At 42.0% G+C, this 25,187-nt stretch overlaps 1 protein-coding gene and 1 pseudogene across 2 annotated transcripts; both read left to right on the top strand.

Moving 5' to 3' along the window:
* The first annotated feature begins 13,984 nt into the window (after positions 1–13,984).
* LOC144582266 (cytochrome c pseudogene) lies at positions 13,985–14,301 on the top strand (annotated as a pseudogene).
* Positions 14,302–15,939: 1,638 nt separating this feature from the next.
* LOC100386865 (HLA class II histocompatibility antigen, DQ beta 1 chain) lies at positions 15,940–23,040 on the top strand. Of its 2 annotated transcripts, XM_078368907.1 has the most exons (6): positions 15,940–16,135; positions 17,569–17,838; positions 20,357–20,638; positions 21,144–21,254; positions 22,045–22,068; positions 22,683–23,040. In XM_078368907.1, exons 1-6 carry the CDS (start codon positions 16,027–16,029, stop codon positions 22,694–22,696), a joined length of 810 nt encoding a protein of 269 aa, XP_078225033.1. In that variant the 5' UTR covers positions 15,940–16,026; the 3' UTR covers positions 22,697–23,040. The 2 variants fall into 2 exon arrangements, with proteins under 2 accessions (XP_078225033.1, XP_054109824.2); XM_054253849.2 differs by lacking the exon at positions 22,045–22,068.
* Positions 23,041–25,187: the final 2,147 nt, after the last annotated feature.

Here is a 25,187-nt window from a genome sequence, read left to right as displayed (position 1 = left end):
TGGTGCTAACTGGAAGACCTTGCTTTCTAGGATGTTGTCTTTGACTGTTTGTGTTGCTGTAACAAAACCCCACAGACTGGATAAATTACAAAGACTGGAATTTTATTTTCTCACAATCCTGGAGGCTGGAAAGTCCAAGATCAAGGTGCTGGTATCTAGTAAGAGCCATCTTGCAGTGTCTTCACACAGCAGAAAGTGAATCACATGGTGGAAGATGGAAGGTCAAGGGAGCACTCCCTTCAACCTTGAGTCCTTCTTTAAGGGCCCTAATCCCATCTTTGAGGGTCATGACCTCATGTCTTAATCAGCTCTTAAAATGATCACATTAGGGACGATAGGGTTAGATTTTAATATATAAATTTTGCAATTTTGAGTCATGTGGTTTGTTGAATTGTCTTCTTTTTGTCTTACCAACTGACACATTGAAAATTAACTTCTTTCCCAGATAGAGCTGTCCTAGAGAGTAAAATTTTGGCAGAAATAAACTGGACACAGGTCAGAAAAGAGTCACAAAAGTGTCTTCCAGTATAAACAAGTTTCATCCAGCCACAAAAGTGTCTTCCAGTATAAACAAGGGGCACTTGGTTATAAAGTCTCTATCACCAAATGAGAATGACCACCTAATTTTTAAACCTGCTGAAGTCTCGTTTCAAATGTAATACTTCAATTGCACAATAGATTGTGGTTTGTATGCCCAAACTTATGATTCTGTGAATCTTATAATTCTCAGTATTGTATGGACAATTTAAGTCACATGGTCACTTAGTGTGTTAAGTGCCTATCAGGAAGAAATGCACACTTGGTTGTAGTTTTAGAACACATGAGTTGGGCCAGGCGCGGTGGCTCATGCCTGTAATCCCAGCCCTTTGGGAGGCCGAGGCAGGTGGATCACGAGGTCAAGAGATCGAGACCATCCTGGTCAACATGGTGAAACCCCGTCTCTACTAAAAATACAAAAAATTAGCTGGGCATGGTGGTGCGTGCCTGTAATCCCAGCTACTCAGGAGGCTGAGGCAGGAAAATTGCCTGAACCCAGGAGGCGGAGGTTGCGGTGAGCCGAGATCGCACCATTGCACTCCAGCCTGGGTAACAGGAGCAAAGCTCTGTCTCAAAAAAACAAACAAACAAACAAAAAAAACCACACACACACACACACACACACATGAGTTCATGCAAAGTTACTGTTAGATAAGTTTACTGGTGGTTATAGTCTGGAACATGTAATATGAATGAAGTGATCAAAAGAGTTTGACTTGTGACTTAGGCTTTAGATCATGATAGGGTAATTGGTATAGTCAGTACTTTGTATGTCCTGGGCAGCTTTCTTCAGCTTTGGGGGACTGACTCACAATGGGGGCTGAGGCTTCTTCTGTCCCTTGCTACTGAGCTGTAAGTAATAAACATGCTTCACATAACTTGTGTGTAGACATGTTCTATTTCATCAGACTCAGATACATAGATAAGCAGTGCATGGTGGGTCTACACTGTAGCTCAGGATACAGTGGAAAGAAGTATCTGGACCTCTTTTCCTAGTAGTTGGCATAATAATGATCTTTGCTATGATTTCCTGGACAAAACACCAAAGACATAGACAAGAAAAGAAAAAATAGATAAATTGGGCCTCATAAAATTTAAAACTTCTAACTCAGGAAAGGAAAAAAAATACCACATGTTCTCACTTACAAGTGAGAGCAAAGCTATGGGTACACAAACGGATGTAGACTGGTAAAATAGATATTGGAGACTCAGAAGTGAGGAGGATGGCATGTGGGTAAAGAAAAACTACATATTGGGTACAATTTATGCTACTTGGGTGACAGGTGCACTAAAGTCTCAGGTTTATCCATGTAAAAATAAAAGTATATTAAAAATATTTGGCCAGGCATGGCGGCTCACACCTGTAATCCCAGCACTTTAGGAGGCCAAGGTGGGTGGATCACGAGGTCAGGAGTTTGAGACTAGCCTGACCAACATGGTGAAACCCTGTCTCTACTAAAAATTAAAAAAATTTTTTTAAAATTCTTATTACTATCTACTATGTGTTCAATACTATTTTTGGTGCTGTATATTTGTCATTTCATTTAATCCCCAGCATTACTCCATGGAATAGATATTCTTATTTTGCAGTTGAAGGAACTAACACTCAGAGAGATTAACTTGGATTTATGAGTAATGTCTATATTACAAAGTAGAGGCAAGGATACCAGTCAGGAGGTTTTTGCAGTAATCCGCTTGGGTGGAATTATTGGTCTTTGAAAATAGAAAGTGAATCTCTTGGAAAGATTCTGCAATGATACTGCTTTTGCACCAAATGGCATATTACAGAAATCAAGTAATTCAGTTGAATGGCAACCATATGTACAAACATGCTCTTATTACTCTTCTATATCATGTCTTGAACTTTCTCTTTAAAAAGTGTAACATGAAAACTTTAAAACTGCTATGCACCAAAGGACAGTGTCAATAGAGTAAAAAAGGTCATCAACAGAATGAAAGAAGATGTTGACAAATGGCATATCTCATAAGAGATCATTATCCAAAATATGGTCAGGCATAGTGGCTCATATTTGTAATCCCAGCTACTTGGTAGGCTAAGGCAGAAGCATTTCTTAGGCCCAGGAGTTCAAGACCAGCCTAGGCAAGTAACCAAGAGAGAAAGACCCTGTCTCTTCCAAAAAATCCAGAATATGTAAAGAACTTCTAAAACCCAACAATAAAAAACAAGGGAGGTGTCAAGATGGCTGATTAGAAGTATCTCCAGTCTGTGGCTCCCACTGAGGAGAATGAAAACAGCAAGTGAATTCTGCACCTTCAGCTGAGGTATCCACGTGTTCTCATTGGTATTGACTAGGCAGTTGGCACAACCCATGAGAGTGAAGAAAAATAGGTGGAACAACAGCACACCCAGGAGTCACAAGGAGTAAGGGGAACCCCCAACCCCAGCCACGGGAGGTAGTGAATGATCGTGCTACCCCACCAGGGAAACCATGATTTTTCCATGGAGATGTACAACCTGTGGATCAGGAGATACCCTTGTGAGCCCATGCCACCAAGGCCTTGGGTCCCAAGCACAGAACTGTGCAGACTCTTAGTGGCTGCTGGAGTTGCGGCCAGTGATAGCATGCTGGCGACTGCCTAAAACAACTGAGTTCCCAAGGGGAGGCGTGACTGCCATCACTGCGGCTTCAGTTGGCCATTTTCTTCTGCTGGTGCTGGGGAAACTGAATGGTTTGGACTGGGAGGAACTCTCCACACTGCAGTACAGCAGCTGTGGCAGATCGTGTCTAGACTGGTTCTTTAGGTGGGATCTGTATCCATCCCTCTTCACTTGGTGAGGCCTCTCTGCAGGAATTTCCGCAACTCCAGGGGTTTATGGACAGAACTCTGATCCCCCTAAGATGGACACCCTGGGGGAGGGGTGGTCACAGTCTCCATAGTTCAGCAAACTTACTCTCCTGCCGGCTGGCTCTGGAGATCCTGGGCAGTCCAGAGAGGGTGGGATTCCCCCCAACACAGTGCACCTGCTCCACCAATGGGCAGCCAGAGTGCTGCCTTAAGCAGGTCCCTGATCCCACGCCTCCTGTCTGGGTGAGACCTCCCAACAGTGGTTGCCAGACACCTCATACAGGAATATAGAAATATTTCTAACTATCATCAGGTCAGTGCCCCTCTGGGATGGAGCTCCAAGAGGAAGGAGCAGGCAGCTATCTTTGCTGTTCTGCACCCTCCACTGGTGACACCTCCAGGTTCGGGAGGGACCTAGGTGAACAGGGTTTGGAGTGGACCCCCAGCAAACCACAGCAGCCCTGCAAAAGAGGGATCTGATTTTTTAAAACAAAAACAATCAGAAAGCAACAACAATGACAACAACAAAAAAGATCCCACTAAAACCCCAACCAAAGGTAAGCATTTTCAAAGACTGAAGGTAGATAAACCCATGAAGATGAGAAAAAGTCAACAACAAAAAAATGCTGAAAATACAAAAAGTGTCTGTGGCAGCATCCTGTGGACTGCCTAAAACAACTGAGTTCCCAGGGGGTGTGGTGGCTGCCATCACTGTGGCTCCAGCTGGCCAGAGTGTCTCTTCTCCAAATGATTGCAACACCTCTCCAGCAATGGCACAGAACTGGGATGAGGTTCGGATGGATGATTTAACAGAAGTAGGCTTCAGAAGGTGGATAATAACAAACTTCACTGTTGGGGTCCGGCACGTCTGCCGGGGGGCTACCGATCTGTGGGAGTCCCCGAGACTGCCAACATAGATGGCGTTCAACCTGAGGGAGAGAGTGCGTGGAAGTGAAAGAAAATAGTAAAGCGGAGTCTGGAGGTCTGCGTAACCTATGGTCAAACGCAGCGACTTTATTCTTGTGGGTTACAGCTTTTATACTTTTTTTCTTGTTACATTTACTTTATCTCAGCAGAAAAGGGGTAAACAGAAAGGAAATAGAAGCTCCATTAAAAAATAGTTATCAGGGGCTTGTGATAACCGCTCACAAAGCAGTTTAAGGGGGCTTGTGATAATAGTTTACCAAGCAGTTTGTTTTTCAAGGATACACAGTGCAAGCAAACAATGATGCCTTTAAGGTGGCTTGTTGATCCTGTTTTCCATCAGGAGTTAGAACAAAGGCTTAGCTCCAGGGAAAATATGGGCAGGGGTCTCTTGTCCCTCTTAGGCATCTCAATTGTAGCAAGTTTTATTGCTTACCACAGAGACTGATGGGGACATGAAAGCAGACAGCACAATGTCTTCATAAACTGCAGACCTTTGCTTTGCATTCTGTTTTTGCCTCAGTGACTCAGGCTGCAGCCTTTGTCTCAGTTCGACAGCCCTCGAGAGGGGGGAGTGCAGATAGGTCCAGCAGCCAAGATGGGGTGAGTCACGCTAACTGTCTCAAGCCCTTGGCGTGAACACCGCACACTTCACCGAGCTAAAGAAGTATGCTCTAACTCAATGCACAGAAGCTAAGAACCATGATAAAATATTACAGGAGCTGTTAATCAGTTAACCAGAATAACCAGTTTAGAAAGGATCATAAATGGCCTGATGGAGCTGAAAAACACAACATGAGAACGTTGCAATGCAACCACAAGTATTGCTAGCCAAAAAAACCAAGTGGTGGAAAGAATCTCAGAACTTAAAGACTATCTTACTGAAATAAGAAAGGCAGAAACGATTACAGAAAAAAGAATGAAAAGAAATGAACAAAACCTTCAAGAACTATGGGATGATGTAAAAAGATTGAAGCTATAATTGATTGGGGTATCTGAAAGAGATGGGGAGTATGACCCAAGTTGAGAAGCATATTTCAGGATATTATCCAGGAGAACTTCCCCCACCTAGCAAGACAGGCCAACATTCAAATTCAGGAAATTCAGAGAATCCCAGTAAGATACTCCATGAAGATCAACCCTAAGACACATAATCATCAAATTCTCCCAGGTCAAAATGAAAGAAAAAATGTTAAGCACAGACAGAGTGAAAGGCCAGGTCACCTACAAAGAGAAGCCCATAAGATGAACAGTGAGTCTCCTCTCAGCAAACACCCTACAAGCCAGAAAAGATTAGGGGGCAATATTCAACATTCTTTAAAGAAAGAATTTCCCACCCAGTATTTCATATCTGTCCAAACTAAGCTTCATAAGCAAAGGAGAAATAAAATCCTTTTCAGTCAAGCAAATGCTAAGGGAATTTGTCACCACCAGTCTATCTTGCAAGAGCTCCTGAAGGAAGCACTGGATATGGAAAGGAAAAACTGTTACCAGCCACTACAAAAACACACTAAAGTACACAGACCAATGACACTATGAAGCACCTACGTAAACAAGTTTGCAAAATAACCAGCCAGCATCATGATGACAGGATCAAATTCACAAGTAACAATATTAACCTTAAATATGAAATAGGCTAAATGCTCCAACTAAAAGACAGAATGACAAGCTGGATAGCTTGAGAGTGTTGTATGCAAGAGACCCATGAGAGTGTTGTATGCAAGAGACCCATCTCATGTACAAAGATATACATATGCTCAAAATAAAGGAATGGAGGAAAATCTACCAAGGAATGGAGAGCAGAAAAAAAAAGCAGGGGTTGCAATCCTAGTTTCTGAAAAAAAACAAACAACAAACAACAACAACAACAAAAAACAGACTTTAAACCAACGAAGATCAGAAAAGACAAAGAAGAGCATTATATAATGGTAAAGGGTTCAATTCAACAAGAAGAGCTAACTATCTTAAATATACATTCACCCAACAGAATAGCACCCAGATTCATAAAACAAATTCTTAGATACCTACAAAGACATTTTAGATTCTCGCACAATAATAGCGGGAGACTTTAATACACCACTGTCAATGTTAGACAGATCATTGAGACAGAAAACTAACAAAGATATTCAGGATTTGAACTCAGCTCTGGATCAAGTGGACCTGATAGATATCTACAGAACTCTCCAACCAAAAACAACAGAATATACGTTCATCTTGGTTCCACATGGCACTTACTCTAAAATTGATCACATAATTGGAAGTAAAACACTCCTCAGCCAATGCAAAAGAACTAAAATCCTAACAGTCTCTCAGACCATAGTAAAATCAAATTAGAACTCAGGATTAAGAAACTCATTCAGAACCACACAACTATATGGAAATTGAACAACCTGCTTTGAAACTAATGAGAAGAGACAATGTATCAGAATCTCCAGGATGCAGCTGAAGCAGTGTTAAGAGGGAAAAATATAGCACTAAATGCATACATCAAAAATCTAGAAAGATCTCAAGTTGACATCCTAACATCACAACTAGAAGAACAAGAGAACCAAGAACAAACAAACCCCAAACCTAGCAGAAGACAAGAAATAACCAAGATCAGACTGGTAGTGAAAGTGATAGAGAAAAAAACCCTTCAAAAAAATCAGTGAATTCAAGAGCTGTTCTTTTGAACAAAATATAATATATACAGACCACCAGCTAGACTAATAAAGAATAATAGAAAAATCAAATAGACATAATAAAAAATGATAAAGGAGATGTCACCACTGACCCCACAGATATACAAACCACCATTAGAGAATACTATAAACACCTCTATGCACATACACTAGAAAATCTAAAAGAAATTCCTGGACACATACACCCTCCCAAGACTGAACCAGGAAGAAATGGAATCCCTTAGTAGACCAATAATAAGTTCTGGAATTGAGGTATAATGAATAGCCTACCAACAAAAATAAAAGCCCAGGACCAGATAGATTTACAGCTGAATTCCACCAGAGGTACAAAGATAATCTGGTACCATTTCTTCTAAAGCTATTTCAAATAATTGAAAAAGAGAGACTCCTCTTTAACTCATTTTATGAGGCCAGCATCATCCTGATACCAAAACCTGGCAGAGTTATAACAACAAAAAAAGAAAACTTCAGGCCAATATCCCTGGTGGACACTGACACAAAAATCCTCAATAAAGTACTGGCAAACCTAATCCAGCAGCACATCAAAAAGTTTATCTGTCGCAATCAAGTTGGCTTCATTCCCAAGATGCCAGGCTGTTTCAACATATGCAAATCAATAAACATAATTCATTATATAAATGGAACTAAAGACAAAAGCCACTTGATTATCTCAGTATACACAGAAAAGGCCTTCAATAAAATTCGACATCCTTTCATGCTAAAAACTCTCAATAAACTAGATATTGAAGGAACATACCTCAAAATAATGAATCATTTATGACAAACCCACAGAAAACGTCCTATTGAATGGGCAAAAGCCAGAAGCATTCCCCTTAAAAACCCGCACAAAACAAAAATGCCCACTCTCACCACTCCTATTCAACCAGAATTGGAATTTCTGGCAAGGGCAATCAGGAAAGAAAAAGAAATAACGTGTATTCAAATAGGAAGAGAAATCAAATTGTCTTTTTTTTTTTTGCAAATGACATAATCCTAGATCCTAGATATCCCATTGTCTCAGCCCAAAAGCTATTTAAGCCCATAAGCATATTCAGCAGTCTCAAGAAGCAAAATTAATGTGCATAAATCACAAACATTCCTATATGTCAACAACAGACAAAGAGAGAGCCAAATAATGAATGAACTTCCATTCACAACTGCTACTAAGAGAATAAATACCTAAGAATACAGCCTACAAGGGAAGAGAAGAACCTCTTCAAGGAGAATTACAAACCACTGCTCAAGGAAATCAGAGAGGACTCAAACAAATGGACAAACATCCCATGCTCAGGAATAGAAAAAAATCAATATCATGAAAATAGCCATACTGCCCAAAATAATTTGTAGATTCAATGCTATTCCCACAAAACTACCACTGACATTCTTCATAGAATTAGACAAAACTATTTAAAACTTCGCATGGAACCAAAAAAGAGCCCATATAGCCAAAACAATCATCCTAAACAAAAATACAAAGCTGGAGACATCATGCTATCTGACTTTATACTACAAAGCTGCAGTAACCAAAACAGCATGGTACTGGTACAAAAACAGACCAGTGAATCAGAAAACAGAACTCAGAAGTGAGCCTACACATCTACAACCATCTGATCTTCAAAAACGTGATAAAAACAAGCAATGGGGAAAGGATTCCCTATTTAATAAATGGTGCTGGGAGAACTGGCTAGCGATATGCTAAAGTTGAAACTGGACCCCTTTTTTTTACACCTTATACAAAAATTAACTCAATATGGATTAAAGGCTTAAATATAAAACCCAAAACTATAAAAACCCTAGAAGAAGCTTTAGGCAAGACCATTCAAGGAATAGACATGGGCAAAGATTTCGTGACAAAAACATCAAAAGCAATTGCGACAAAACTAAATACTGACAAATGATATCTAATTAAACTAAAGAGCTTCTGCACAGCAAAATAAACTATCATCAGAGTGAGCAGACAACCCACAGAATGTGAGAAAAACTTTGCAACCTCTCTGTATTACAAAGGTCTTAATATCCAGAGTCTACAGGGAACTTAAATTTACAAGAAAAAAAAAAACACCACAAAAAAATTCCATTAAAAAGTTTGCAAAAGACATAAACAGACACTTCTCAAAAGAAGGCATTTATGTAGCAAACGAACATATGAAAAAAGCTTAACATCACTGACCGTTAGAGAAATGCAAATCAAAATCACAATGAGATACCATCTCATGCCAGTCAGCATGGCGATTACTAAAAAGTCAAGAAACAGCAGATGCTCAGGAGGCTTCAGAGAAAAAGAAACACTTTTACACTGTTGGTGGGAATGTAAATTAGTTCGACCATTGTGCAAGACAGTGTGGTGATTCTTCGCAGACCTAGAACTGGAAATACCATTTGACTCAACAATTCCATTACTGAGTGTATTAGTTCATTTTCATGCTGCTGATAGAGACATATCCGAGACTGGGAAGAAAAAGAGGTTTAATTGGACTTACAGTTCCATGTGGCTGGGAAGGCCTCAGAATCATGATGGGCGGTGAAAGGCACTTCTTACAGGGCTGTGGCAAGAGGAAATGAGGAAGAAGCAAAAGCAGAAACCCCTGATAAACCCATCAGATCTTGTGAGGTTTATTCCCTATTATGAGAATAGCATGGGAAAGACCAGCCCCCCCACCCCAATTACCTACCCCTGGGTCCCTCACACAACACTCGGGAATTCTGGGAGATACAATTCAAGTTGAGATTTGGGTGGGGACACAGCCAAACCATATCATTGGGTATATACCCAAAGAAATATAAATCATTCTATTATAAAGATATCTGCCAGTGTATGTTTATTGAAGCACTACTCACAATAGCAAAGGCATGTAATCAACCCAATACCCATCAATGATAGACTGCATAAAGCAAATATGGTTCATATACGCCATGGAATACTATGCAGCCAAAAAAAGGAATGATGAGATCACATCTTTTGCAGGAACATGGATAGAGCTAGAAGCCATTATCCAGAGCAAAATAATGCAAGAACAGAAAACCAAATACTACATGTTCTCAGTCATAAGTGGGAGCTGAACAATGAGAACACATAGACACAAAGAGGGGAGCATCACACACTGGAGCCCGTGTGGGGCAGGGAGAGCATCAGAATAAATAGCTCATGTATGCTGGGCTTAATACCTAGGTGATGGGTTGATAGGTGCAGCAAACCACCATGGCACACGTTTATGTAACAAACCTGCATGTCCTGCACATGTACTGCAGAACATAAAACAAAACAAAGAAACAACTCAATTCAAAAATGTGATTTTTTAGATTCCTCATATAAGTAAGATCTTGCATTACTTGTCTTTCCATGACTGGCTTATTTCACTTAGCATAATGTCCTCTAGGTTCATGCATGTTGTCACAAATAACAATGTGAAAAAAAAAATAGAATCTTGGGACCCCAAACTCACTACGCCAAAGGGAAAGTTAATCTTGGGGACTGAGGCACCAATACTGTCTTCCTTCTGTTCCCAAACAGGTAACAGTAATTTCACAACCCCGCATCATACCCTCGTTTCCTCTACTCCTTCCCTCTTTTCCCATGTTTACTTAATTTTATGTAAAATGTAGATTTACTGAGCACAAGACAATTTATAAACAACTTTTTCTTCTATTCTCTTTTCACAGGTAAAGTATAGATTTACTGAGGCTAAAGACTCAGGAATGTAACCATTTGTGTCATTGCCTATTCTCCCTCCTTTTTGTCTCCTTTAAATACTAAAGTTCTTAAAACCTTCGATGGCAAAATCCTGCATCACAGATGCTCCTGTGATTTGTGTTTTTCCCAGATGTCTTCCTCAACCTTGACAAAATGAACTTTTAATTGATTGAGACCTACTTCATCACTTTTTGGCTTAAGATGGGATTTCTTTATTTTTAAAGCCAAAATAGGATTTAATTTTGTATACATACCTCATTTTCTTTATCTAATTCATCTGCTGAATGAAATAGGTTGATTCTATACCTTGACTATTGTGGATAATGCTGCAAGGAACATGGGGTATAGTTATGTATTCAACATACTAATTTTAAATTCTTTGTCTACATCCTGCAGATTGGATTACTACACCATATGATAGTTCTAGTTTTAACTTTTTGAAGAACTTCCATGCTGTTTTCCATAATGGTCGTACTAATTTACATTTGCACTAACAGTGTACAAATGTTTCCTTTTGTCTACATCCTTGTTAACACTTGTTATCTTTTGTCTTTTTGGTAATAGCCATTCTGACAGATGAGAGGTGATCTGTCACTGTGGTTTAAATGGATTATCTTAGGCTTTCCAATTTGAAGATTAAAAGTACTTTCCCAAAAACATTACTGCTAATGTTGTTGTTTTGCATGAACCATGACCTTGAGTTCTTGAATACGAGGATATGGGTTTAAGTACTCAAGAGCTATATCTTTATATTTTATATGGCTGAATATTAGGGCTTGCTTTACTGATAAGAACTTATAGAAGAAGGAGACGTTATAAAGATGTCACAGAGAGATATTTAAGATTTTGGGGGTGAATGAAGGAATATGGTGACTACTAATCTAGAGGCTGGGGGAAGAGCTGTCTCTGGAAATATCCCAGACATCACTATGGAACCAGAATTAGAGGCAAACAGAGGGGTGCTGGAAAGAGTGACATGCATAGGTCAGCTCTGGGTGGTTTAATCACCAGTGGTCCAAGTGAGGCAATGCACAGATGAGGAGATTGACAGGAAGAAGGAACCTGAAAAGACAGATCGGGAAACAAAGCTTCATTGTACTGCATATCCACAGCAGGCAGCTTGGGTTTTTGTACCAATCTTCTTCTGTCTTCAAGGGCCATTTTCATACAACATGAAGAGCCATGGGACTGGTGAGGTCTGGACAAGATCACCCACATTCCTCATTTCCCCTAAAATGTTCCAAATGCCTTGTATCACCTGATTTTCTATCTTCCTGCTAATGCTTTTCCCATACTCCTACTCCTTCACCCTCCATCATCCTCCAATTCTTACCTGACTTCCACCCTGGAGTTCCCCCATGGCCACTTGCTTGTAGGAGGCACTGTCTGAACACAGCCTCTGAATGCTGCTGATCTGGGTCTTTCTCCAGATTCTCTAGACTGAGATTTTAAAGAGCTAACTTTGTGCCAAAAGAAAGGACCTAATTTATATGTGCCATGAAAAATTCTTATATGTAACTGGTTACCGAGAAGTTTATATGAGAGAAATATATAGGTAACTTCACAAAGATTTTGAAAAATTTAGGGATAATTGCTTGATAAATTTTAATTAAAGGAACACAATATTCTGGAGGCAGCATTTCTAGTTATATTACCATTGGCTTTAAGGAGGCCACAGAATCTTTCAGAATATACAGTGATTCTTGATTCCTGAAGTAAATACAGAGTAGGGTCCTGGATGGTCCTTCTGGTAACAGGGTGGCTCCTATGTTCACATTTAACACCACTGACCAAGCACAGATTCCAAGAGATGCTGACCTGGGAAGATGATTTCTCCCTTGATTTTCACAAAGAAAGAGTCACAACTTTTTCTTTGACCTTGAAGGAAGAGAGGACGTCCCCTGAAGAGAGTCTCCCTACTATAACCCTGATCCCCCCCACTAATGGCAGTGTCTTTTTAGCCCCTCTACCCACATGGGATGTGCACAGCCTCACCCTAATTGCTCTGCCCCCACAGAGTCCAGGCAGGCGACTCAGGTAAGGCACACGGACTATGCTTAACCTAGTTTATTTCTTCTCTGGCTTTCTTCTGCCTGAATGCCCTGAACAAAGCAGCAGGGACAGGGCCAGGACAGAAAACTGTAGAGAAGGCTGGGACAGGCAGACACAGCCGGCAGAAGCCCAAAGCAAAACCTTCCCAGTGAGGTTTTAGCCAATCGGAAAAAGGTTGTAAAGCAACATTTGTTGCTAACTGAAAAGTCAGTGCAAAGAGGCCTATGACACTGGGGAGTCCCCAGGTCTGACACAGCCTTTGCCTCAGAATAAACCCATGGGAAGTTTTTTCCTTAGACAGGAAGGAGAGAATGAATTAGAGACCTCTATTCTGAGGGACACTGGGGCGGGGGCTGAGGAAGGACATTGAGGTCAATTTCAGGTCTGTCTGCTTATTCTTCCTTGCCCCCAACTCCATTCCAGATGTGAGTATGGTTCCTCCTTTATGCGTCCATCACAGCAGTTGAGACCCTCCTTAGATGGGTTACTCTGATCCTGAGTACACCATACACCACTGCTGCTGGACGCCCAGTGGCAACTTTCCGAGTCTCAGGTGCTCTAAACTATGCACTGAATAATACAGAATACTGGAGTGACTCAACACTTTCCCATGCCACTATTGCAAACCTCTTGCTGTTGCCTCTTCCCTGTTTCTTTTTACCTGGTAAACTTACATTCTGATTTTAGATTGTATTCTCTACTTTAAAAGCAGAACTTGAAATTTCGGGAAGAGAAAGAGAGAAAGGGAGAGAAGAAGAGAAGTGGAGATATTTATTGCCTTGGTTAGGGTGAGAAGTAATGTTTGCTAGGCATTGTTCTAATTACTTTATAACCATTAGTACTGCCCCTAGTCACTGGCAGGAGAAGCCTGATAAGTTATACATTTATTTATAAAAACACATTGATGTAGATATGTCCATGAGGAACCGTCAAATAAAAAATATATAGAATTTTTAAAAACACACATTGATACCTCTGCCATTGGGATTTGATATTTAGGGTGGCACAGTACAATCTGTGACTCTAAACATTTTCTCCATCATTACTACTATTCAGGACCTAGGAAATGCTTCTCCACAGCTTTTGTTCTCTCTCCTCAAAAGTAAACATGACTGTGTCTGAATACCGCAAAGGTTTGTGTATTGTGCCTTTGCTGTTATGAGATGCACCTATTTCATGGTTCAGAAAGGATTTAAACACCTGAAGAACTTAAGAAAGAAATGTCAGAGAGTGGGACATCCAGCTTCTGAGCGGTAACCTTTGTTGTGCTAACGACGAAAAGGAATTATATATGGGTGATGTTGAGAAAGACAAGAGGATTTTTATTCAGAAGTGTCACACCGTGGAAAAGGGAGGCAAGCACAAGACTGGGCCTAATCTCCATGGTATCTTTGGGCAGAAGACAGGTCAGGCCTCTGGATTAAAAGCCAATAAGAACAAAGGCATTATCTGGGGAGAGGATACACTGATGGAATATTTGGAGAATCCCAAGAAGTATGTCCCTGGAACAAAAATGATCTTTGTGGGCATTAAGAAGAAGGGAGAAAGGGAAGACTTAATAGCTTATCTCAAAAAAGCTACTAATGAGTAATAATTGGCCACTGCCTTATTTATTATGAAATAAATGTCTCATGACTTTTTTATGTGTACCACACTTTAATAGATCTCATACACCAGAATTTACATCATGAATGATGACAGAATATTTGTTGGGCAGTCCTGATTTAAAACTAAGACTGGCTTGTGGTTAAATGAGTATGTTCAGTTTTTGGATTTTAATAGTAATTCCAATTTAGTAAATTCTATCACTATTTACCCCTTCTAAAGATATGATTAGACTTCATTAGTAATGTTAAACTTTTTGCAAAGATGGTGAGTGCCATTTTAAAACTTACTAGAGATTGGTTTTATATTTAGATTTATATAACTGGTTATATGAATATATTTAAATATGGGGGAAATTCCTTCACTGTCTCAGAACCAAGCAAGGTTCACCTGTGTTTTGTGTTCATTTGCCTCTTAAAGGCAAGGCTTGAAGATAAATGGGTAGCAATGGCTATTTTATATTTTTGGCCTTAACTATGCCAATCTAATTAGAATTCCCTGTATTTAAAATGGTTCCTTTTACTTACTGAAAGGCATTTTGTGTGGTTTATGTGTAATATCAAAAATTATTTAACACTTCACACATTTTATAGATGATCTATAAGGTCACATGCCTAGTAGCCAATTAAACTTCACTCTTGGATTCTTTACAATCTAAGTCAAACTAAGTTATAATTTAGGATTGTCTTTAAACAGCCATTCAGAAACAAAACTGTACAACTGTTGTGTATTTGTGATTGGGAATGGTGCTTTTGCCAACTTAAAAGGATTAAAGTAGAGGAGATATATACAAATTTAAAAATGATGTGTGATCATAAGACTTAAGATAATTAAAAAGAAAACCACAGGAAAAAGAAAAGAAATATCAACGTAATTAACTTTTCAAATACTTTCATTCAAAGAGCATAAATGTGATATATTCTTGCATAATGAAGAATCATTTACCAGCAGGTGGGAGTCAATTTTTTTTTTTAACTTCTTTTCTTGTTCCACATATTAACCCAGTAGTTACACATAACAGTTGAGGAAGCTTTTGTAATATCAAACAAGTCATATTAATCTTAAATTTGCTTACATGAAGATCCAGATGTAAAATGCATGAAGCATGACCCACATTTTACAAAGAGAAGCCTGGGGAAAATAAATTCAGTAATTTGTTGACCCTCCTGAAGTACATTAGTAGTGGAACTGCAGCTCACCATCATTTCCTTCTAAAAACTTTGCTCTTCTCACAGAAACTTAAGGCTCCCAGGTGTCAGAGACAACAGCAGTAAACATTTCTATCACAGCAGTTTTCTCTCCCCTGAAATATGATCCCCACTTAATTTGCCCTATTGAAAATCCCAAATATAAGAAAAACCGGTTTTTAATCAATATTACAAAGATGTTTACTGTGGAATCGCATTCTTTTTTCTTCTTAAAATCCCCTAGGCATTCAATCTTCAGCTCCTTTATAATTGAGAGGGAATTTTCACCTCAAATGTTCATCCAATGCAATTTGAAGAAGTTAGAGTGCGGGGCACTGGATCCAGAGCCTTCACTAAAAGCATGTCTGCCCAGAGACAGATGAGGTTCTTCAGCTCCAGTGCTGATTGGTTCCTTTCCAAGGGACCATCCAGTCCTACCACGCACGGAAACATCACAGGTTTTTACTCTTTCTGGCAGGTACATCAGATCCATCAGTTCCAAGCTGTGTTGACTACCACTACTTTTCCCTTCGTCTCAATTATGTCTTGGAAGAAGGCTTTGTGGATCCCCGGAGGACTTCGGGCAGCAGCTGTGACCTTGATGCTGGTGATGCTGAGCAGCCCAGTGGCTGAGGGTAGAGACTCTCCAGGTAAGTGCAGGGCAGCTGCTCTGGAGAGCTGCCACTCTGGGAACAGGCTCTCCTTGATCTGGGATATAGGGGATGGTGACTTCTATGGTCTCGGACACAATCTTTTATCAACATTTCCTCTCTTTTGGGAAAGAGAGCTATGTTGCATTCCCATTTATCTTTTAGTGATGAGATGAGGACAATCCAATTCCCATCCTACCGGCTTAAGCCTGGAAGAGGAGAGAGGAGAGGAAACAGGAGACAAAGTGTACATTTACTACCAGTGATAGGACAAAGTGAGCATGGGCTTATTTTTTAAGACATTAATTTCTCCAAAGACACAGCAGGATTTGTCATTTCAGCGTGCCCCAAGACTTTGCCTGGACTAAATATTAGGAGATCCTGCATTGGGAAATGTAAGGCAGCAATGGTGTCTGCAGTCTCCGTATTTGAGGAAAAGGAGTCTGCGTTCCTGACTGAGTGGAGCGTTTGTGGAGACAAAATCTTGGTACTGAAGGAAATTGACTGGCTGACCACAGACAGGGAGTCTTCAGGTTTCACCAATTTGCGGGCAAATGGTGACTTGAGTGGGATTCAGCGACCCAAGTTGATGGCGGACTGAATTTAGTAGAAAGGAGGATATAAAGAAGGGAAATAACACACATTGTGAAACCACTCATTTCGGACACAGGACAATACTTTATATAAATTTTCTCTCACTCCTTCTAACATCCTGTGCGTAGATATCATGATTTTCTTTTACACAATTATACTGTGGTATGGATATTCTATTATGTAACCTGCCCAAGCTGGTGACTGCCACAATTTAATTGGAATCCAGTTCATCAAATTCAGAAGCTTGTGCTCTTTCCATGAATAAATGTTTCTTTCTAGGACTCAGAGGTGTAGGTCCTTTCTAACACAGAAGTGAGTGAACCTCACACAGCACCTGGGAAGGTAAATCCAGGCGTGGGAAGGAAGGCATTTTACCCGGAGGCCAAGACAATATGCATATCAGAATGTGAGGACAGGCTTAATTCCTAGACCTGTCTCGTCATTCTTTTGAATTCTCAGGTTTATGTGGATAACTTTATCTCTGAGGGTCCCAGGAGCTCCATGGAACATGGGTTTTCATGCAAGAACGCCCTAATCCCTTTAAGTGTAGAGGTCCATGTAAAATCAGCCTGACTGACACTGCTCAGTTCGGTTCACAGGCTCTGGCAGGGACAAGACTTTCCTCCCTTTCCCCACTGTAGGAAGGTGGATTCCCGAAGACGTCCGAGAGGCGGGGCTGGGCAGAGCTGCAGGGAGGGAGGATCCCAGGTCTGGAGCGCGAGGCCTTGGTCAGCGGGAACTGGAGGTCGCGCAGGCGGTTCCAGAGCTCCGGGCCGGGTCAGGGCGGCGGGGCTGGGGCCGGGCTGGGGCCTGACTGACCGGCAGGTGATTCTCCGCAGAGGATTTCGTGTACCAGTTTAAGGGTTTCTGCTACTTCACCAACGGGACAGAGCGCGTGCGTCTTGTGACAGAACACGTCTATAACCGAGAGGAGTACGTGCGCTTCGACAGCGACGTGGGGGAGTATTGGGCGGTGACGCAGCTGGGGCTGCCTGCCGCCGAGTACTGGAACAGCCAGAAGGACATCCTGGAGAGGACCCGGGCGGAGCTGGACACGGTGTGCAGGCACAACTACGAGGTGGCGTTTCGCGGGATCTTGCAGTGGCGAGGTGAGCGTCGTCGCCCCTCCGCGAGGCCCAGCCTTGGCCAGGCCCGGAGTCTCTGCGCCCAGAGGGACGAAGGGGGCGCGGCTTCTGGAACCTGAGCCCCTTTCCTTCCGCCCCAGGAGACACGAGGCGGCGGCGGGGGCGCTGGGGACAGGCGCATCGGAGGAGCGGGGACCTAGGGCAGAGCAGGGGGACGGGCAGAGTTGGCCAGGCTGCCTAGTGTCCCCACAGCCTCCCCGTCCGTCGGCCTCGTCCTCTGCTCTGCAAGTTCTCGCTTGTGCCATATACGTTTTCCTCTTCGTGCCTTACCTTTGCTAATAAGTTCTGTCTGCCCTGAATGTCCTTCCTCGTCCCCTGCCCGCCCGCCCCGCTAGCACTGCCCCACCCAGCGAGGCCCACGTGCACAGCTCTTGCGGCAGGAAGCTTCAGGCTTGGCCTGGTGGAGATAGGGCTGCCCCACAAGGGCACGCAGGGCCTCCAGCAATTACAGTCTTGAAATAAGCTATTTTGACTTTTGGCTTCAAATCATTATTCATCGTAATTCTGTTTTCTTAAATGGCTCTCACTAATGTTAGATATCTTTGAGGCGAGAGACTGTTTTAATTATTGCTTGCCTGGTACCTGACACATTGACTGGTATCTGGTATGAGCTCAATGATCTGTTAAATTAATGAATAAATGTGCTCAGCTGGCCATCCATGTAGGCTCAAGAAACAGAGGTAAACAGAGCCTTAAAAATGGACTTTATTAATTACTTTCTATCATTTTGCTTAATGCTTTCAAGTAAACTCTTATTGACTTGGATCTTAATATAGTTTGTGAATACAAAGTCTGAGGAAAAAGCGTTTGCTGAAAATAAAAACAACACTCGAATGATGTTGTAAGGCAGAGTTTTAATTTTTTTAGAAAAGCTGAACAAATGGTACAGTGCAAAGGGTAGAAGTTTTGGGATATATAGGTTGAAACCATTAAATTACTGGATAAAACTAGTTTCAGGTTGCTTTTGGCCTAGGTTAATATCCACTTCAGGAATAAATATTCTGAAAGTGAATTTTACCCATTTAGCAAACACATTTCTAGACAGTTTCCTTATCAAATACCATCTATGTTATGTCATTTAATCTCACCGTTACTTGTGCATTAGAGATTAGCATCACCACTTTATATATCCCAATATTGGTACATGACAAGCACTTTAAGTAATCAGCCCACAATTACTCACCAAGACCTTAAGCCTCCCAAAGTACACAACATTCTTTATGTTCTTCATTATAAATCTATAGAGTCTAGGGGACATAAATCCTTCTTAAAGCCAGTTTTGAATAGAAGCAGCAGCAATGAGTCAATTCCTGTTTCTTCTCCATGGTAATGGGACAAAAATATACTTTCAGAGCATTGAAAATTCACTGATTAATCAATCCCTAGGCTGACCCCAGTGTTACCTCTGCAGGTTCACAAAATTTTTAATTTACTTTGTACTGCTTTGCATTCTTTTGACTCACATCCTAATGCCAGCAAGTACTTGTGTTTTTGCTATTTCAGTTCCATTTCCATAAAATTTATAATCATCTTTTCTCATAAATTTGTGCCCTTTATTTTTGCTCTCAATCTGTTTAAGATGAACAAATCTTATAAGCCACGTAGCTGACTGTGATTTCAGTTGGACTTCAGGAAGGAGAACCTAAAGAAAAGCTCAAGTCCAAGCAGAAACCACATTCCTTCTGGATGATGGCTCCTGAGTGCCATATAGTTGGGGTGCCACCTATATGAAGTCTGGGCAGACTTCAGCAAATCCTGCTTATATTTACATGTTCACATTACAGACTCATTAACCCAGGCCAACCTCTGCACGGATCTCAGAATATTTTCTATGGAGAACATACATGATAATGTCTGATTCCAGAACAAGACAGTAATTCTCAATAGCAAGGGAATGGAGTAAGGTAGACAGCTAGTAATTAAACTCACTTGTGTGATAAAAAGAAATTAAAGAAAGAAAAGGAGAGAACATATTACTAAATAAAGAAAGCATACATTAAATATTTACTATAGTTTCACACTGAGAGAATAAAGAAAATGCAATGAAGTGGCCTGAAAGGTAAAGGAAGACATGTATAAAAGAGGCAGGGAATGGTGTGCCTTTTTATTACTGAGAGCAGCAATCTGAGAAGATAAAGGAATTGACTTATGGGCAAACACGATGTTTGATCAGTGTTATTTGATTTCAAGGCCTGCCTACTTTTTTTCAAATATTACAAACTTTTGAAATAATATTCTTTTTGTTTTTTTGTATCTGTTACTATGTTGCACATTCTATAAAAGCAGGGATCATGGTCTGTTGTTTATCTTTGGATTCTCAGTGATTGTCAAATTTATATTTGTTGAATGAAACATAATCCAAGACTTGGACTCCAGGTATCTTTCCATTTTGGTTCCAAGGAGAGATCCTTACCCATGGTAGACATGCTGTGTGGTCTCACGTCTCACTCCTGTGTCTTTTCCTGTCTGTTACTGCCCTCAGTGGAGCCTACAGTGATCATCTCTCCATCCAAGACAGAGGCCCTCAATCACCACAACCTGCTGGTCTGCTCCGTGACAGATTTCTATCCAGGCCAGATCAAAGTCCGGTGGTTTCGGAATGACCAGGAGCAGACAGCCGGTATTGTGTCCACTCCCCTTATCAGGAATGGTGACTGGACCTTCCAGATTCTAGTGATGCTGGAAATGACTCCCCAGCGTGGAGACGTCTACACCTGCCACGTGGAGCACCCCAGCCTCCAGAGCCCCATCACCGTGGAGTGGCGTAAGGGGATATTGAGTTTCTGTTACTATGGGCCCCACAAGATAAAGGGCAGAGCTCCGTCTGATCCATTCCTTCCCATCTCTTATCCCTGAATTCACTACTGAGCTGGGAATAAGTAGTGACTAGAGCACCTCTTGCTTCATGGCAAGTATATTAGAAGAATCCTGATCTCATCACCTTTCCCGATGCTAGGGAAATTACTCTACATACCGTTGCTCTGGATCCCAGTCCTGATAGCTCTGAGGGACTGATTATTAGGGCTATCTATAAGCTAAGATCCCAGTCTAAGGTTATAGATGAATTCCTGAAGAGTGGAGATCTGCTTCCCTGCTTTCTCACCCACTCATTGTATCCAAGAACCTATTGGCTGGTCTTTCTCTCCCTTGGTGATCTAAATGGAGAACTAGGTTCCTTTGATGTCCATCCTCAGAATGGCCTTCAGCTCCTCAGCAGGGATGCTATGGGGTTTAGGGACAAACACTGACACTCAGACTCTGCTCCTTAGGGGCTCAGTCTGAATCTGCCCAGAGCAAAATGCTGAGTGGCATTGGAGGCTTCGTGCTGGGGCTGATCTTCCTCGGGCTGGGACTTATCATCCGTCAAAGGAGTCGTAAAGGTGAGGAACCCAGGGGACAAGGGGAAGATGGGCTGTGACCCAGACCCTCTGTTCAGAGAGGACCTGTCTCTAGATGTAGCTCTTTCCTCCTGACCCTGAGAGAAAGAAGCCTGGACTGGAGGTGGGAGGAGACAGGACAAGATTGGAGGAGGCATTGGAATCTGATTTTACTGGGTGAATGGTAGTGCTGCCAGAACTGACTGAGCTTATTCCAGGAGAGCCGTAATTACCGTTCATCATTGTCTCACTGGCTCCTTAGAAAAGCTTCCTCCAGGCCGGGCACGGTGGCTCAAGCCTGTAATCCCAGCACTTTGGGAGGCCGAGGTGGGTGGATCACGAGGTCAACAGATCGAGACCATTCTGGTCAACATGGTGAAACCCCATCTCTACTAAAAATTACAAAAAATTAGCTGGGCACGGTAGCGCGTGCCTGTAATCCCAGCTACTCAGGAGGCCGAGGCAGGAGAATTGTCTGAACCAAGGGGGCGGAGGTTGCAGTGAGCCGAGATCGCGCCATTGCACTCCAGCCTGGGTAACAGGAGCGAAACTCCGTCTCAAAAAAAAAAAAAAAGAAAAGAAAAGCTTCCTCCACTAAGAGGGTCAGAGCCTCTGCCTTCTTGCCTTCTAGTTACAATTTCATTTGTTGTAGGGGATTTTAAATTAGGGTATTTAAGGCCTTGAAGAACATAGGCGGGAAGAGAATATAACTCTAATTGAGTCATTTTCCTTTGGGGTGAGAGAGTAGCTGTTTGTATAATGAGACCTTTCTCTGTAAAACTTCCTTTTGCAGGACCTCAAGGGCCTCCCCCACCAGGTAATATTTCAGCCATGATCCAGTGTGGGGAGGGCACAGGTATAAGAGGGAAGAGCATGAGCTGAGTGTACCTGACCACAGTGGTCTCTGTTTATCTGCTGCTATGAGGATGAAGACTTAGGGGAGAAGTTTGCCAGTTTCTAGGAATCTGCAGAGGTTGTTCCCCAGAACCAAGCATCTTCTTGGTGGCATCTTTGGTGGCATCTTCTTGTGAAATGTGGAGCCAGAACCACAGCTTAAATGATAGACACCACAATGATGCCCACTTTGTGCCACATTTTGGTGGCTACTGCCTGTAGGCATTTTCCAGTGACTGGAAGAGGCCACTAGTGGTAGGAATGAGGTATCATCCAATTTCCTCAAAAGATTGAACCTTTCATATTCCCCAGAAGAGTAACAGCTGTTCCCCCACCCCCCACACATCTGCATCAAGCTGAAGTTCCGTGTCCTCATGAGCTGATTTCATCTTTGCTCAGTCTTGGGGGAGGTGATGATGCTACACCCTGGACCTCAGCTTTCTCTGTCTGAAGCTGCAGGGGTCCCCTGAGGGGTGGGGAAGATGGCAGGCCCACCAGGGTACCCTGTGCTGATTATGCCTCGTCTCTCTTCTCCAGGGCTCCTGCACTGACTCCTGAGACGATTTTACCAGGGATGGGCTATCACTCTTCTGTAATGCCTGCTTGTCCCTGCCCAGAATTCCCAGCTTCCTGTGTCAGCCTGTCCCCTGAGATCAGAGTCCTACAGTGGCTCTCACGCAGCCACCAGGTCATCTTTCATCCTCACCCCAAGGTGCTGACTGTGACTCTGCTTCCTGCACTGACCCAGAGCCTCTGCCTGTGCAGGGCCAGCTGCAGCTACTCAGGCCCCAAAGGGTTTCTGTTTCTGTTTTCTCCTCAGACGGGTCAAGAGAACCACATGAAACCATTACCTGACTTTAGAGCGGTTTAACATAATAAACATGATCCTGAGTTATCTGTACTCTGAACTTCCTTAATTGAGCAGAGGCAGCAAGTCACTGCAGAATGAAGGAACATACCTTGAGGTGACCCAGCCAACCTGTGGCCAGAAGGAGGGTTGTACCTTGAAAAGGCACTGAAAGCATTTTAGGCTGTGAAGTAGGGGTGGGCAGAGGAGGTAGAAAATCAACTCAATCATCACATCATTCATGGTTCTTTCATACTGGTGTTCAGTGCAGAGTCCTTAGAATACCCCAGCCTGCCTTCTGGTTTGGTGAGTGCTGTGTGAGTAAGCACAGTGGAATTGTTTGGGGACAGATATAGTGACCTTTGGTCACTGGTGTTTCAAAATTCTGGCAAGTCACATCAACCAAGAATAATTTTTAAAGAAAGCATAGCTGACAATAAAAGTGCTATTTTTATTCTAAATTATAGAAACCCAAATATATTTTGTTCATGTTACAAAGGAAGCCTAGAGTCAAGTTGATTTCAGGAGTGACTAGTTCCAGATATTCAATGAGATCTTCACCTCTCTCTTTCTCTTATGTCTGAGCATCTGTCTCTCTTTCTCTGTCTTTTGGTCCATGTATAGTTCTTCCATGTGTCTCTCTGCATCTTTGTCTCTGTTTCCTTGTTGTGTTTTTCACTACATTGTTGCCTTTCTGTTTTTCTAATCCATTGTCACTATTTATCTGCAGTTTTTTCTATCTCCATGTTTCTTTTTGCATCTATTTTTCTGCATTTCTCTTTCTTATCACTTCATATATTATATATCTGTCTCTTTCTTTCTCTGTATGTATGTCTGTTTGTCTGCCTATGTTGTTTATGTTTCTAGAATGTCTACAGAGTTGTTTTTTTTTTCTTTTTACAACTCGAGATATTACACATGAAAGAGTCTTGGGTTATGTCTGCTCTTTCTGACTGGCTAAGCCTGGGTAACATGCACACCTTTCAAACACAACGTCTTGTGCATGGGATGCTGACAACCAGCATTGTGCCCATCTCTCTTTTTAGGAAGGAGGACTGAATTTTCCAGATCCTTGTGGTGCTGGAAGTGACTTCCAGTGTGCAGGTGTCTACACCAGCCACATGAAACACCTCAGCTTCCAGAGCCACCTCACAGTGGAGGGGTATAAGGGGTGGTTTGTTTCTTGTGGAGCCCACAGGACAGATAGCAGAACTCCCTCTGGTTCTAGGGTCCCTCACTGGGGTACCTGTTCACAGCCATCCCATTCCTCGTCTGAGCTCCCTTTGACATTGACATAGTAACCTGTTGATTTCTGATGACACTCTCTTCCTGGTTTTGAGGGAGGTCACTACACACTGTGGTCCCTTTGATGTGGTCCCAGCCCTAAAGCTGGTCTACATCTCAGTCTTTGAGTTTTCTCATGAAGACAGAGTTTAAGAGCTTCTGTAAGGCTTTGAAGGCCCATGACCCTGAAAGCAGACATCCCATCTTCCTTTCTCCCTCACCCACACACTGGGCCTGAGGAGTCTGGCGGGCTCTTCCTTCTGATGGACAAGATCAGAATGGAGAAGTAGGTCTCCTTGGGACCTTCATCTCCTGTACTCCAGGCTGCCATGCAGGTCCTCAGACCCAGACATTGGTGCACAAAGAGGAACCGACACTTGAGGTTCTGCTCCCCAGGTTGTAGTCTGAATTTTATCCAAGCAAAACGCTGAATGGAGTAAAAAGTTTTGTGCTCATTTTGTTCTCTTTCTCAGGGTGGGCCTTGTCATTCACTGTAGGGATCAAAAGGGAATGATGCTTTTGGGGAAATGGTGAAGGCACATGCTGGGTTGTCCAGGGTGTCCTCTGTCTCTGTGTATAGCTCCTTGCTTTTGACCCTGCAAAGGGAAGAGGCGGGACTGGATATTGAACCAGACTCAAAGATAATGGAGAACCAGACTCAAAGATAATGGAGACATTGAGATCTGATTTTTCTAGTTGAAATATAAGCCCTATAATTGGGGTAGGTGGTAGATTATATTCAAGGACGGTCTTACAGTTTATCATTGTCACATTGAGCACATGCTAGAAGATTCTTTATTAATGAGAGGGTCAAAGTCTTCTCTTTCTTCCATTTAAAGTTTCATAGAAATGACTATTTTTCGCACCAAAATTTCATTTAATAGTGTAATCTTTAATGAATAATTTCATTA

This window comes from Callithrix jacchus, chromosome 4 (genome assembly GCF_049354715.1).
Source record: "Callithrix jacchus isolate 240 chromosome 4, calJac240_pri, whole genome shotgun sequence".
Taxonomy (NCBI): domain Eukaryota; kingdom Metazoa; phylum Chordata; class Mammalia; order Primates; family Cebidae; genus Callithrix; species Callithrix jacchus.
Note: the sequence above shows the minus strand (reverse complement) of the source record. Positions and strands in the feature narration are given on the sequence as shown.

What these genes read in the sequence shown, in the direction of transcription:
- LOC100386865 (XM_078368907.1), top strand. Translation starts at nt 16,027, where the DNA reads ATGTCTTGGAAGAAGGCTTTGTGGATCCCCGGAGGACTTCGGGCAGCA. An exon ending in TGAGGGTAGAGACTCTCCAG is followed by an intron (nt 16,136 to 17,568) that starts GTAAGTGCAGGG and finishes GATTCTCCGCAG; the next exon opens with AGGATTTCGTGTACCAGTTT. An exon ending in CCGTCAAAGGAGTCGTAAAG is followed by an intron (nt 21,255 to 22,044) that starts GTGAGGAACCCA and finishes TTCCTTTTGCAG; the next exon opens with GACCTCAAGGGCCTCCCCCA.